At 32.3% G+C, this 16,700-nt stretch overlaps 1 protein-coding gene and 1 long non-coding RNA gene across 2 annotated transcripts; one reads left to right on the top strand and one right to left on the bottom strand.

The window, feature by feature from the left end:
- Window positions 1-5,604: 5,604 nt before the first annotated feature.
- LOC148273172 (uncharacterized) lies at window positions 5,605-7,832 on the bottom strand. Its single transcript, XR_015824653.1, has 3 exons — window positions 7,779-7,832; window positions 5,816-5,851; window positions 5,605-5,664 (listed from the first exon to the last, which is right to left on the bottom strand). It is a non-coding gene; the product is annotated as an uncharacterized LOC148273172 (long non-coding RNA).
- A 1,123-nt stretch (window positions 7,833-8,955) lies between these two features.
- On the top strand, window positions 8,956-15,382 carry Polr1A (RNA polymerase I subunit RpI1). Its single transcript, XM_088239061.1, has 3 exons — window positions 8,956-9,121; window positions 10,230-14,418; window positions 14,504-15,382. Exons 2-3 carry the CDS (start codon window positions 10,246-10,248, stop codon window positions 15,311-15,313), a joined length of 4,983 nt encoding a protein of 1,660 aa, XP_088095187.1. The 5' UTR covers window positions 8,956-9,121; window positions 10,230-10,245; the 3' UTR covers window positions 15,314-15,382.
- Window positions 15,383-16,700: the final 1,318 nt, after the last annotated feature.

Below are 16,700 nucleotides of genomic sequence, written 5' to 3'. Positions count from 1 at the left end.
GAAGAAACATCTAATGAAGTAGAAACATTAGCACTCAAAAAAAATATATAGTAAGGCCCGCAAGGAAAAACTATAGAGGAATTTCTTTATTGTGTACAACTTTTAAATTATTTACAAGTATGCTTAAAACAAGGTTTGAGCAAAAGATTACCAATAGAGAGGAACAACAGGGTTTTAAACCAAATCGATCCTCCACAAACGCAATTTTTATTTTAAGGCAGGTAACAGAAAAGGCAATACGTATATAGAATACAATAAAGTTGCATATCATTGGTGACACCGTAACACCGCATAACCTGTTTTTTTTTTAAAAATGTTTTAGAGAGACTAAGAACTGTTAGTTTTCAATTATTGCTAATTTCACTCTAAATAATGATAGTTTTTTGTTACTTCAGTGGTATTTTTGGTTGGTTAAAATCGTAAGTAATGTATTGAAAAAACACTTTTTCAGATCCCCCGCCAAAAAATTCAATTGATAGTTACGCGGTATTGTAGTATTACCGACTATATATATGTTTTGCGGACTTGACTAATTATACAAATACTACTAAAGGGAGGAATATCGAATGCAATAGTAAAGACTTTTCACGATTTCTATACAAACTGCAAAACAAAAATTTAAGTTGATAATGAATAATCCAAGGAAATTCCAGCAAGTAATAGTTAATATACAGGGAGAAAGTCTGAGCCATTTTTTGTTTAATCTTGTAAGGCAATAAAATAATTAATATTATATGCTATGTAGATGATGCAGTTATAATAGCTGAATCTGAGGATGACCTACAAAGAATGCTGTAGTTCCACCTAGTATCACAAAGGCAAGACATGTCAATATCAGTCAGCTGAACAAAAAGTCTTACAATATCCAGACAACAAAATAAGGTGTAAGCTGACTACTGACAACAACCCAGTGGAACAGGTCATGAGTTTCAGATGCCGGGGAGTAGAAATCTCAAGTCATAGCGATTTGTACACTGAAGTCGGAGAAGAGGAAGAAATAAATACATGCGTATCGATAGCCAGGTCGGGATATACAAGACATGTGTAAGATCCATCATGATGTATGCTGTGGAAGCCCGGGCTGACACTGTTCGTACCAAAGGGCTACTCAAAACTGCTGAAATGAAGGTTTTAAGGTCTATTACTGGAAAGACGCTCCGATATTGAATCCGGAATACTATAACTAGAGATGCATGTGAAATAGAGGATATCGTGGGACGGAGCAGATCCTGAAGTTAATGGTGGGACCTTGTGTTCAGGATGAGCAATGACAGACTTATGTACGCTGCAGTCAATAAAGGGAAGACCACCCGAGAGATGGAAGAACATTTGGACCTTATCATTTCAGGAGAACTAGTTTTCTGCTACACAGATCTTCGGATCTTTTAAAAGGAGAAGAAGATTCAAAACGTTTTAAGACTTTCAATTTCTTCGGGTAGCTCATTATACAATTTTAAACCCGTGTACAATTAGTTTTGAGGCTATTTTTTTCCTCATTGGTAATTTAAAAAAATCTTTAGTTTCATATGTATGACATTTTTGGTTGTTTAGAGCGCTGCACCAAATACAGTGTATCTCGACTAAATGTCAGATGAAGATAAGATAATCATCAGGTGCCAATTCAATGACTATGAAATATTTTAGTGTTATATCACATTTGACATAATTATTTCATGCCGACCTTGCCAGGAATCGGACCCAAGACGTTAATCATGGTAGACAAATATACCAACCATTACACCATGAAACCGATTAATCTTCTTTCCCTTTAATGCGGAGGAATTATTGCAGTAAAAAAAATATATATTCAATAAATATTGCATGTAGAACTTGCCGGGCCGCGATTATGAATGTTATCTTTATCGGTATATATCGAAACGGTGTAAACTAACATCGATATTTATGTAGGAAAATGTGTATATTTGTATGAAAATTCAAAGTATCTTCGTCGGTAACCTGTAATTGAATATGTTTAAAAAAAAATGTAAACGTAATCTATTTTTCATACAGAAAACTTAATTTTACTTAGTTGATAAAATTTAAGATAAATTTGAACTTTCCATTAGAATACGGACCCTGGGAACTTAACCATGGTTGGCAAACACGATTACTACACAAAACGTATTAAATACATTTTTAAAAAGGTTTTTTTTGATATTTAAAAAAAATCTTTTTAAATTCGGGTTTTTTTTTCCTTTAGTAGAGCCATAGAATTTAGAAGAGTCCAGAAGAAGCGTAGAATCATATGTGAATACATCGGACTGTGTCCAAAAATGCCCCCACTATGCCCCACTTTCGCCGCGCGCATTCGTGAAGTCGCCGCGTAATGTTGCACGATGGGAAAAAATATAATTATTACACAAATGTAAGGTAAAAAAAAACTATCTGTTAATTTCTCTAAAATTTTATTGAGCACGCGGAAATATTGATTGACACAACAGAGTAGATAAGTAAAGGGTCATTTAAAAAGAGTAATTGAATTAATGAACTTTGAACTTAAAATATAAAACAAATTTTATTTTACATAAAACTGATATTTTTATATCATGTTAAAAAATATTTATTTTTTTTTAAAGATAATGTCGGTCAATGTCCACCACATAGTTGCTTGATCTGAGGTCCAATTTTCATTAGTTCTCTCATTAGATGAGCAAAGTAGGGTAAAAAAATTTACTACCCTGGCAACACTAACGAAATGTCCATTTTGATTTCTTCGATAATCTGACAGATGGAAAAAAAATCCATTTTTAAGTAATGTATTTGCTACTTACACATTCATGTTTCTTTAAGATCCTAGCAGTATTTCTACACTTTAAAAGGACACAACACGGCATAGTTGAATTCAAATCAGGAGTTGCGTACTGAGCGACGTCTACAAAGAAACTAATGGGTCAAAACATAAAACTACTCATTTATGTACTCATTATGTTTAGTCGTCTTCTGTTTGATGCTCGTATGCGGTTTCTGGACTATTCTTAATTCTATGATTAAGGCCTTCTACCGAAACATGATAACATCGGCCAAAAACAAGTTACTTAGGAATATGCCAAAAAACAAGTTACTTATGTTATGAATAACAATATAGACACAAACAATAGACAACAAAAATACAAGTACAAGTACAAGTATAACATAAAATAATAATTGAAATATAACTAAACTAACAAAATTCCAACCAAAATTGAAATACTCTTAGGGGTTTCCATTCCTTTAAAGCATAAAATTTAAAATGCAAATGACGTATTAAGTAGGTAGTACCTAATTGAATTATTAAAATTAGTCCAGTCCATATGAGAAGCATCTGACAATCGTGCTTTTGAAGTAGTTCTGTAGCTGTGTAACATAGTTAATATACGAGTACATACATAAACATAATATATTATTCATGCGATAGATTTTAATAAACTTCATAAAAATTTTCCTTGTCTGTTAACAGTATTTAATTTCCTTCTCCGAGTGTTGACCATGTTTAATTTTCCAATATAACTGCACTGTTTATTTGAAAATGTTTATTATCTATTTGTCAGAATCAAAATTCCGAGTTAACTGCATATCACAATGCGTGTATTATGCAGGCAACTTTTTGATCATTCATATAGCCACTAAAATATTTTATTATGAGCACTGTTCGGATGTTCGATGATTATCTATTTATTCTGTTTTAAGTTTCCTACAGAAGTTTTATTGTCGTGGTAATTTTTCAGCCTAAATTTACGTATACAAATTAAATGCAAATACCCATATAAATTTATCTTGATTATGATTTTGGTTTGTAGAAGTTTTTTCAATATAAGTGTAAAGCTACCAAGCCAAAAGTTACTACATATTAGCATATTGGTGTTTCCTGTACAAAACAACCCTCCGAACATTTGCCTACAGTGAATTTATAACTATGAAAATAATTTTACCAAAAAACATGTTCACAGTTTGTAATATTTTATCACTGGTATCAAAAAATAACCATTTAAAAACAATATTTTTCATTACATAATAATTATTTTCTTCAAATTTGACAATACAAACCAGCTATTCTATTCTTTATTCTTCAGAAACTTTAATTTCAATGTCTTTGCACTTTTATCTTTATTTTCTGATGGTTTCAAATCACCATTTCTTTAGTAGAAGGAAAACATGGCAATTTGTCAACAAAATAATAGAAACAGGCTTTCAACAAACCTTGTATCATCGACCAATATTAGTCGGTCGATGCCTTGTATAGATTTCTGTGAAGGTTAAATGAATGAAATGATCATGATTGAAAAAAAGAATACAAAATAAAATAATGTGATGGATTAAATTCTACTTTTAAAAATATGTATAAGAGCATACAATGTGACGCGTTTCGTCTTGTTAGAATATTATCATAGAGTTTGATATAAAAAAGTCAAAGTAGAATTTAATCCAATAATATTCTTTCATTTTCGATACCTTGCCAATAATTAAAATGGAATTCTGCTAACTAACTGCATTCACAATAAATAAAGAAATCATAATGCTTTGAATTCATCATCGAACACTGCTCATAAAATATTTTTGAATTATTAGCCATTGAACTTATGAAATCTCATAAGTGAATCCACTTACGATGGCCTTAAATTATGACCAATGTATTCCTGTTATAAAATTGTGTGTTTAGACATTAGCCACATAACCTATCAACTTCCATCACCATAGGTGTAAGTTTATAATTTGGTTGGTTTATAGAAACCTGAGATCTTTTGTGTTTTTCGAAAAGTGCAGCGTTTAATTCTAATGTACAGAATAAGAAACACTTTCTCAGTGTAATCTTTGATATTGCTAATATGTATAGTAATAGTAAGTTATATTCCTCTTTATCTTAAAATATATAATGATATATCTTATTTTAAAATTATCTTTTTTATTTTTGCTTTTAATAGCAGTGTATTAATTTATTATTCTACAAAATCTGCATATATACATTTCAATATGTAAGCATTTTGATCAGAAAAACTGTAAATTACACATTTGTCTGATGATAAATTATTTATCCATCTCAAAACTTGTGAATTATGTTGTAATTTTTTATTTTAAATTTAATAATCTGACACGCTTTTCCATGGATAACCAATACTGTTTTTCTCAAAGTTATTTGTAATGAAGGTAACTGAAATAAACTATCTTCGAAAAAACAGTTTCCTACTGTTTTCAAAAACATCACTCGCAGAATTATTAATATCACATTTGTCAGATATTTTTTATCTACTATTTTAGTAATCAATAATTCTTATTCTGTTTGACTTATTTCTAATATTAATTTTTATGTATTATCATATAACACTGCTAGTATGAGTAAAAATTGACATAATAAAGAATATTTCTTGACACCAATGTTTATTTTATTTGTTTTTCTCAAGAGATATAATGTATAAATACCATCTACTATGCTAATGAAATGAAGACTTTTCAATTAAATGTAAAAAAATTTTTTTTTTAATAATTAACTTCATTTTTCACATTAAATAAAACATGTAAACCTGATTGTGGTCTCGTGGTATCTCGATCAGAGGCCCGAGGTTCAAACCTTCAATCTTTGCATTATTTACTACTCACTGATAGAAAATAAAAATTCAAATTGCGGCAGACCGAGGTTTGAACTATGTACTTCTGATCATATTTGATCTGACAGAGAAAATGGCTGCAAAACTGAAATAAATTAAAACTGCTTTTTCTCTTTTTTTAAAAGTTATACATCGAAACACAAATTTGAGAGAAATATTTTTTTTAATTTTACATTTATAATAGAATGAGGAAGTTCAGTGCTACAGGAAATTAGAAATGAAAAATGTTTTCTTACGAGTGGCGAAAATGAGAGCATTGTAGGGCGAAGTTTCTTGAAAATACATGAAAAAAAAAATTAAAATTATTTTAATAAAAATGAACTACGTTGAACGACGTCACTGTTCTTCCGAATCAACCAATGATAGAGTGCTGTGATATATTTAGTACGTCAAAGTCCATTGATCAATGATCTATTGATTTTATGTGAAATATAGTGCAACTCAGCATTCTCTATTAAATACAATACATTATATTCTGCAAGACCAACAGTATTGTACACAGGACGTTGACTCAATAATGAAATTGAATGACACATCTAGTGCAACGGTCCTGCAGGACATTAACTTCATCCCCGCCATGGAAACATGAAGAACAAAAAGGAACATTTTTTTTATAAAGAGACCACATTGCGTGGTAACACCAGTCAGTCAGTTCCATCATGTAGTCCAAGTCAGCTTAACGCAGTCAGTCAGTTTTATTGTACATTATTCACTATGCAATAAATACGCATACGAACCGCAACCTCGTTTCTTCTGATGATATTCAACTTAAGCAGGAGTTCCAACCCCAACAACCAGCAATATCCTAGAGGTCTTTCATTACCTTTATTCATTTGTTCAAGCCAACAATAAATGCCAGGAATGTCCAAAGAGGCGGCCATACCTTAGAGGTCACATTATTTTTATTATTAATCTTTGTTTAAAATGGAAAAAATAAAATAAAGAAATAAATATGAGTCTGTGAGGTCTAGACCTTCTCCAAGAGTCTAGACATATAGAACACGTCGGAATTCGTAATCATCATCCAGAGATTGATCAAATTTTGCAGTCTTTACGGAAGGTTCATTTTCACTTGGCAGTGAATAGTCTCCGTGATTGGTAACAATAGTATCATACTTTACAACTAAAATAGGTATACTCGGAATATTTTTATATTCTAAAACCAAATCTATTTGATGTACAGAAGCATGCGCAGTTTCTGTTTCCGCACTAATATTCATGTTCATTTTCTGAATAATCCTCGGGCCTCCACCAATCTGTGGAACGTCCCGCTACTGCTGGTTTACCCATTTATTTGGAACTCCCCATTTATTTTTATGTATTTTCCATTTCTTTTCTTTTTTTAATCTGTTGACGAGTTGGTGTCGCGGTTAAGAAGGTTTTTCTTTTTATTTTATATTTCTATTTTATTAATTTTTGATGAATAAAAAAACCCTTGCATGTAAAAACTTACATGATTTTTTGTCATTTTTAAGGAATAAAACCTTTTTTATCTTTAACTCGAATTGAATTTTCATAGTTGAATTTATTTATTCATATAAAGATACACATTACAAAAAAAAGAATAATGTACCTATCCCTAACTCAATGAGGCCAAGACCTATATGTTCAGTTGGAATATAACATAATGGAAAATGGAAGCATGCATATTATTAAAGAATACTAAAAATAAAAATGATTATATAAACATACATTTTAATTTGAATGTACCTAATATTAGGATAAAAATCATTAGAATGTTTTTTTTGTTTTTTTTTTATTGGGGTTTGAGTGGTCTTCTTTTGGGTGGCACCGTGTAGATTGGATTCATTCCAATGTTTTGTCCAACGATCCACTAACTTATAATGGCCACTCATTGACTTTATTTTGATGGCTTTTCAAAACTGTCAACATGAAAAAATATATAATTTATATAAAACACATGTTAACAGAATAAATGACTTAATGACATAATTTAATTTCTCTCTGATTCCGTACACTCGTCAATATTGCTGAGATTGCTTGAAAATATAGCCATTGTCCGCAACAGTTTGTAAAAGGTTTACAATTTTATTAGTGTTTACGTGTAATTTATGAAAAATAGGTGGCATCTTTTTTATTTTTGGAATATTTGAGGGTATTAGAGGCAAACTTAGAAATCTCCACCAAAAGCGGAAAATTAGTTATTAATGCCAAAATAAACTATACATAAAAACCTACCTTCTTAAATAATATCGTATTCAAAACCGTCTGTAAATCTTGCAAAAACAGATTGTAATTATACTACTTGATACCGCAAACTTAGCATTCTCCATTGAGTTGGTGAAGCACAATTAGAAATCTCAAAATTCTTTTTTTAATATATTTTGTAAATTTCTTAGTAACTCCTTCAATTGAGATTTCTACGTTTGCGATATCTGTAGTCTGTGCTTCTAATACCCTCATTTCTATTTTTTTTGTGTATCTACCAGTTTTCGTATGATTAAGGTTGGCATCACTGGATCAGTATTTACATAATTCATATATGTATATAATATTATATGTTGGTGTGTAAATGTGACATATTGTCAGTGTTGCCAGTTTAGCGACTTCGTCGCTAAATTAAGCGACATTTCGACATTTAAAACGACTTTTTTTTTTTTTTGCGACAAATAAATTCTAACGACTTTTAAGCGAGCTGTCAAAAGTCAAACTAAAAATGGAATCACCTGTGAAGAAGAAATTTTACTCCCAAAATTAAAAAAAAAGAAAGGGAAGACAGACATTTCAAGTTAATTTTATTTAAATTAAATATTTTTGTCATTAAAATGACACGTTATTACTTATAACAATATGATATTAAGTGACATTACTTACTTTTAGTAAAAATTACAATTATTTTGTTTTATTTTACCCTGGTATTAAAATAAATCATGTATTAATACCTTTTTGTCGTAATGCACATGGCTATAGAAATGCTCTTTCACTATTTAAGTTTTTTTTGTTGTAAATATAATTATATGGTGTCTGTTTTTTTAATTTAGAGTATTTCATAAAAATTAAATATTTTTGCAATTAATATTAAGGTAATAACCATTGCTATAGATTTTTTTTTTATCAGTAGCACCGAGAATATACATTTTAAATCTTATTTCCTTTACTTATGACATTAAATACTTTTATGTATTTAATTTCTTTAAATAAAAACTTAAACATATATTTATTATTCAACTCTAAAAAGTATTAACTATACTTAAAGGTAATCGTGCAAACTGCCAAAAATCGCCCCCCATCCCATCACCAACCCCCCCCCACCCTTTACCGCAACCTTCTCACCGTCATACATCTTAAGATCTAGCGACTTCTAGCCACTTTTGAACCTCCGTTTAGCGACATTTGCTCATGACGAGTTGGCAGCACTGTATATTGTATAGAAGTAGAATAGAATATAGAAATAGAACTGTCAAACTCCAAACTTCAAGCTCGTGGTCGCTTGCATTTTTGTAATGTATTTTTAAAAAATCATACAGGTTTACGCCATATTTTGAATTAATTCAATGTGTGGATCAAGACAACATAAAAAGGTAATTAACAATAGAACGTTTTGCATAATAATAACATTTAAGGTTAGTAGAATTAAAATTTATAGGTTAACTTATAAAATTACTTGTACTTCTCAGTTGCACACTCCAATCTAAGTAACACGGAATATTTCATTTCTAGTGCTTTTCTACTTACTCCTTTTGATAAACTTTGTAATAATTGCAAATGTTTCAATTCAATTAAGTGATTTTATTCGGATTGAAATTTATTGCAACCGTAAAAAAAACATGTGGCAAGGGAAATTCTAGTAATTTACAGGGCTTATACCTATTTGAACAATAGCAGAATTGTGGGTGTTATATGGTGTGTCAAGTGGCCACATAACCCAGCCAGTGACAGGTCATAAGCCCTGTAAATCCTGTATTTCCTTCCCAGAAATGTTTTTCCTCTTTGTGGAAATAAATCGCAATCTTCATAACTTTCCGGGGAGTAAAATTCTGCCTTGTTTACAAACGTTTGGACATACTCAAAGTGTTGTTGATTTTATTCAGTTTATTATATTTAGTTATTTGGTTTACAAACAATAAAACATAATATTTAAAATATAGAAATGAAGGTATCAGAAGCAAATTTAGAAATCTCCATTGAAGGAGTTACTGAGAAATTTGCTAAAAACTTTAGAAAAAGAATTGTGAGATTTCTAATTATGCTTCACCAACTCAACGGAGAATGTTAAGTTTGCGGTGTCAAGAAGTATAATTGAAATCTGTTTTTGCAAGATTTACAGACGGTTTTGAATTACGATATTATTTAGGTAGGTAGGTTTTTATGTATAGTTTATTTTGGCATCAATAACTAATTTTCCGCTTTTGGTGGAGATTTTTAAGTTTGCCTAGAGGCAAGGTATTAGAATACCCTCAAATATACCAAAAATAAACAAAGATACTACCTTTATTTCATCAATACATGTAAACAATAATAAAATTATATACCTTCTACAAAACTGCTGCGGACAATGGCAATATTTTCAAGCACTCTCAGCAATATTGACGAGTGTACGTAATCAGGGAGAAATTAAATTATGTCATTAAGTCATTTATTCTGTTAACATGTGTTTTATATAAATTATATATTTTTTCATGTTGACAGTTAAAAAGCCATCAAAATGACGTCAATAAGTGGCCATTATAAGTTAGTGGATCCGCAGAGCGTGACCTTCTCCATATTCAGTTCTGAAGAAATAAAAGAATTGAGTGTTGCAAAGATATGCACCCCGCTAACATTCGATACCCTCGGTCATCCCCTCAAGGGAGGCCTGTATGACCCAGTCCTCGGGCCACTGAACGAGAAGAGTGACCCTTGTGGAACATGCTTCAAGGGTGTTTCAACTTGTCCCGGGCACTTTGGCCATGTAGATTTACCCGTCCCTGTTGTAAATCCACTCTTCCACAAAACTCTTTACACCATACTCAACCTTGCCTGCCTCAACTGCTACAGTCTGCAAATAAACGATCAAACCAAGAGTCTTCTCAATTTGAAATTGCGACTCATAGACGCAGGACACGTTACCGATGCTCTCGATGTGGATTCGCTATCAGATTTAGCCAAGCAGCAAGCCAAAAATCAAGAGGTTGATTTGTCCGTTGATATAATGGAAAACAAAGTAGTTAAGAAGTATATTAAGCTGTTAAAGAAACAAAACTCACACCTAGAAGTCTTTCTTACAAAGAATACTTATAAATTAAGGGATAAATTTATAAGTGAAATATTTACAAATAAGAAGTTGAAAAACTGTTTATTTTGTGCCCAACCATTGCTAAAAATAACTTCGGTTCAAAATAAGTTAATGTGTGCTGTTGTAGATGTGGAGGATAAAAAATTTACTAAGAAAAATTCAATGCTCATGCCAGACAAAACTAGAGATTACATGAGAGCTATTTGGGCGAAGGAAAAAGACACATTAATGCTGATTATTCCGGTGCTAAAAACAATTAAAATTAATAACCCGACTGATATATTTTTCCTGGATTTAATACCTATTCCTCCACCAATTGTAAGGCCTTGTAATATCCTAAATGATCAGCTAATAGAACATCCACAAACACAGATATATAAATCTATAATGAAAACCGGTATTGTTGTTCGAGCTATAATTCATATTATTCAATCCGAGTCAGCAAGTTCAAGTGACGATATCAATCCTATTCCCAATGAAGCCAAGTCTGTTGTGGAAACGGCAAGAGGGGCGACTACGCTCGAGAAACTCCAGAATGCTTGGCAGGAATTGCAAGTTAATGTCGATTACTTAATAAACAGTGATAAAGCTAAAGGTGGCGAGCAAGGTCTTAAGCAAATAATAGAAAAAAAAGATGGTCTTATTCGTCTGCATATGATGGGTAAAAGAGTAAACTTTGCTGCACGCTCAGTTATCACACCTGATCCTAACTTGAACATCGAAGAGATTGGAGTTCCTGAAGCCTTTGCCCTTAAACTCACGTATCCAGTACCTGTCACGTCTTGGAATGTTGAAGAACTAAGAAGGATGGTTATTAATGGTCCCAACAAACACCCCGGAGCTGTTACAATCGACAATGAAGATGGGCGCATTATCAACATTCCTGCTTGGAGTTTAACTAAAAGAGAAAGTATCGCTATGCGTCTGCTCACTCCAAACGAAAGCAATGTTTCGGGTGTAAAAGTAGTGCATAGGCATCTTCAAAACGGTGATGTTATGCTATTGAATCGTCAACCCACACTTCACAAACCTAGTATAATGGCGCACAAAGCTAGAGTCCTCAAAGGAGAGAAGACATTACGACTTCATTATGCCAATTGCAAGGCATACAATGCAGATTTTGATGGAGATGAGATGAACGCCCATTTTCCACAAAATGAAATTGCGAGAAGTGAAGCTTACAATATAATCAATGTAAACAAACAATATCTTGTGCCAAAAGATGGTACACCCCTAAGTGGTCTTATACAAGATCATGTTATTTCTGGTGTGCGACTATCGATGAGAGGTCGTTTTTTCACAAAAACTGACTACCAACAACTAGTTTATCAGGGATTATCTCATTTGAGAGGAAAAATTCGACTATTGCCTCCTTCTATTATCAAACCCTTTCCACTTTGGTCTGGAAAGCAAGTTCTTTCAACATTAATAATTAATATAATTCCTAAGGATAAAAAGCCAATAACTCTAATTGGTACAGCTAAAATTAATTCAAAAAATTGGGAAATGAATCCACCCAAAAGGTGGAGCGCTGGGGGTACAGAATTTTTTGAAAATAATGCCATGTCTGAATCTGAAGTTATCATTAGACATGGTGAGCTATTGACTGGAGTATTAGATAAAGCTCACTTTGGAGCAACTCAATATGGCTTAGTACATTGTATGTTTGAACTCTATGGTGGGGATGTATCCAGTGTTCTATTAAGTTCACTGGCCAAAGTGTTTACTTTCTTCTTGCAGTGGGAGGGGTTTACTCTCGGTGTTAAAGACATTATAGTTGTTCCTGAAGCAGATGAAATTAGAACAATGATTATACAAGAATGTCGTGACATTGGGAATGCGACTGCTGCAGAAGTTGTTAATTTATCTCCAACTGTAGATAATAATGAACTAAAATTAGCATTAGAGGATGAAAGTAGTAAAAACTCCATGTTTAGAGCACTTATTGACAGAAAATATAAAACTGCGCTTGACAAATTCACTAATAGTATTAATAAAACCTGTCTTCCTGCCGGATTACTTTCACGTTTCCCTTCGAATAACCTTCAACTGATGGTACAGTCAGGCGCTAAAGGATCAACAGTTAACACTATGCAGATATCGTGCTTGCTTGGCCAGATAGAATTGGAAGGCAAGCGACCTCCTGTAATGATTTCAGGAAGGTCTTTACCTAGTTTCCCACCCTTCGAAACCTCTCCTCGAGCTGGAGGATTTATTGATGGTAGATTTATGACAGGAATTCAGCCACAAGAATTCTTCTTCCATTGTATGGCTGGAAGAGAAGGACTTATTGATACTGCTGTTAAAACCAGCAAGTCAGGTTATTTGCAAAGATGTCTAATAAAGCATCTCGAAGGAATTACTGTAAATTATGACATGACGGTTCGAGATTCTGATGAAAGTGTTATACAATTTGCATATGGGGAAGATGGAATGGATGTTTGTAAAGCGCAGTTCCTTAAAAAAAGTCAACTTAAATTTTTAGATCATAATACTGATGCTGTATTTAATGAGGATAATTTCAATAAGCTGTGCGAACATTCTGACTCTAAATTAATTGAAAAACATCGCAAATCCTTTCGAAAATGGACAAAAAGAAATACAAACCGAGATAAAAGAGAAAGTGCTTTTACAGAATTTGCAAAATATGCTAAAGAATGCATTGTTATTGATGAATGTGTTCCTAAAATGGAAGGTAGAAGTTTAGAAACATGTAATTTGTTAAATGCTTGGAATTCTTCCGAGCAAGAAGTAAAAGATAATTATAATTCAAAATTTTCTAAACGATGTCCTGACCCATTAGTGTCTCATAAGCAGCCTGATCATTATTTTGGAGTTATTAACGAAGCCATGGAAAAGTTGATAGACATGTATCTAAAGAACAGAAATTCTGCCACAAATATGGACTCTCACTTTGTATCAGAGGCCACTGACTTTAAGAACATGATGAATATGAAAATGATGGAATCTCTTGTGGTACCCGGAGAACCAGTTGGATTATTAGCTGCCCAGTCTATCGGAGAACCCTCAACCCAAATGACCCTCAATACTTTTCATTTTGCTGGCAGAGGTGAAATGAATGTAACTCTCGGAATTCCTCGTCTAAGAGAAATTTTAATGATGGCATCTGCTAATTTAAAAACACCAAGTATGGATATACCATTCAAGAAAGACTTGTCTAATCTGAATAAAACATCAGAAAAATTGCAAAAGAGGCTTTGTAAAGTGACTGTTGAAAATGTTTTGCAAAAAATTGAAGTCAATTCGGAATTGAAGCTTTTCCCCAATCGAGAAATAGCATATACCTTAAACTTCCACTTCTTACGATATGCAGATTTCAAACACCAGTATAATGTGACTCCAAAACAAATATTACACTATATGGAAAACAGATTCTTCTCATGCATGTTTAGAGATATATGGAAGACCAGTGGGAAAAAAATGGGAGTCATGATCGATGCCAAAAGTGGAAGTAATACAAAGAAAGATGTTGATGAAGATGGTGAAGACACTTCTGTCCTTCCCCAAAAGAAAGGGATATTTACTGAAGAAATGGATAGCTCCGATGAAGAAGCTGGAAATCAAGATGATGATAGTACTCAGGTAATTATGTCAAATGTCTACTGCATATGGTCAAGAATTATGTTTTCGGGATGTATTAATGTATGTGCATAATTTTATATTCTAGGTTAAAATTAGAAATCGCCAAACAGAATGTCAAGAGTACGAAGATCCCGAATTAGAAGAGGTAGAACAATCAGACACTGAAGATTCTCCAATAGAAAAACAAACTAATTTTGAAGACGAAGGCGAGTTTGATGTCAAACCCGATCAACATTCATTGAATGTTTTAAATCAGCATGAACAAGCGAGAAATTACACATACGACAAAAATGAACATCAGTGGTGTCAACTCATTTTCAATCTTCCACTCAAGGTATCAAATATTGATATGTCGGCGCTATTAAAATCTTTAGCGGCAAAAAGTGTCATACACCAAGTACCAAATATCAAGAGAGCGATCACGTATACAGCAAACAACAGTGACCGACTTATATTGAAAACTGAGGGTATAAACATGAATGAAATGTTCCAGTATAATGAAATACTCGACCTGAATAGTTTGTATTCTAATGATATTCATGCCATTGCTCACACTTACGGTATAGAGGCAGCAGGAAAAGTAATAATCAAAGAAGTTCAAAATGTGTTCAATGTCTACGGGATCCACGTAGACCTCAGACATCTATCCTTAATTTCTGATTACATGACGTACAATGGAGTTTTTGAACCATTGAGTAGAAAAGGAATAGAATCGTCAATATCTCCACTTCAGCAAATGTCATTTGAATCTTCGCTTACATTCTTGAAAGATGCGGCTATCAAAGGCAAGTCTGACATGCTGAGGTCTGCTTCAAGCTGTTTGATGTTAGGACAACCGTGCAAAAGTGGTACTGGTGCCTTCTCATTATATAACACTCGTGAAAATTACACCTAACATGTCTTATGATGTTCTGAATATTTGCTATGCATTTTCTGAATGAAAAAAAAACTCTTCCCATTTTTCCATTCGTACTTTTCTTTATTTATCCAAATATAAAAATGTATAAAATATAATTTATGTAATATGAGGGCCTTTTGACGGAAAGCTAACCTAAGTAAGAAAACACACGATTTTGTTGTTTTTATCATTTATTTTTCAACATAGTCCCATTTTACTGATAAAAACTTTTCAAGGTGACTTTCCAACTTCTTCATCCCTTCTAAAAAGTAATTCTGCTTGAGCTCTTCAAAACAGTGAAGTTTCGGTTGTCACTTCGTCGTTTATTACAAAACTGCGTCCTCCAAGCCAATTTTTTAGGTTTGGGAATAGGGAGAAGTCGCAAGGGGCTAGAATCTGGTGAATACGGTGGGTGGTCGATCAATTTGTAGTCTAATAGGTTCTATTTCGCAATCAAACGACATAGTTTTTGTTTAACGGTACTGTTAATATTCTTAAACCTCTAAAATAATTTGTAACTGGCTATCCCATACTATCTGAATGATAACTTGTTATTTATTAGCCATTATAAAATATTAGCTTTTGAAAACGTAATTTAATTATTAACCCATCACTTAGGGCCAGTTGCACCACAAAATGTTAGTCAAATAATTTTTTCATTTTAGTCAAATAGGCAAAATGAATTGTTTTATATATTACTTTTTGCATGCAACCCATTCTGTCCACTTTGATGAATAAACAATTTTTTAATTTTATCTGACTTAATTTTTTTTTTGGTGCAACTAGCCTTTAAAGAAATATTTTTATATTTTTTAGCCATTTGCAATGAAATTGTTACATACATACCTCTATCCTGTATAAAAAAAATATTCTTGAAATGTTGAAAACTGTTATATAATTCGTCTTAGTGGTCAGTGCGTTTGCCTAGCATTCAAGATGTCTCGGGTTTGATTCCTTAAAATGGTTGACATGAAATATGTTCATAGCTTGACGGTCTTCAAAAATCAATTATGTCTGTAGGTACGTTTAAGTAAATTATTTACAAACATCAATTGAAGTTGATGGACTACTAATCCATCAATCACTAATGATTAGTTAAAAGTTAATGGGGGAAGGTTTTAGTAATAAAACAAATGCCAACAGTGGTGAATAAATTTACTTATTTTCCTCCACTTTCTGATTGGTCCTCCATATCCATTTTTTAAATGGTAAATTTTTTATAAATAAACAGAAAAAAATCAATACTTAGTCTTTTGTGATTACAAAAATATATTTGTCCATAAGTTAAATACACTAAATGTTAATATTAGTATTTTCAACATCAAAACTACAGACCTAGTAAGTTCTATCTGCGTGTGATAACCGTATTGCTCATTTCATAAAC

Source organism: Micrasema longulum, unplaced genomic scaffold, assembly GCF_059751315.1.
Source record: "Micrasema longulum isolate JH-2025_06_02 unplaced genomic scaffold, ASM5975131v1 h1tg002055l, whole genome shotgun sequence".
NCBI classification, from domain to species: domain Eukaryota; kingdom Metazoa; phylum Arthropoda; class Insecta; order Trichoptera; family Brachycentridae; genus Micrasema; species Micrasema longulum.
The sequence above is the reverse complement of the archived record's forward strand: the minus strand, read 5'-3'. Positions and strand labels throughout refer to the sequence as shown.

Bases quoted from the DNA above. Each gene is read 5' to 3' on its own strand.
- Polr1A (XM_088239061.1), top strand. From the start codon at position 10,246: ATGACGTCAATAAGTGGCCATTATAAGTTAGTGGATCCGCAGAGCGTG. The intron at 14,419-14,503 runs GTAATTATGTCA...TTTATATTCTAG, and splicing joins AAGATGATGATAGTACTCAG to GTTAAAATTAGAAATCGCCA.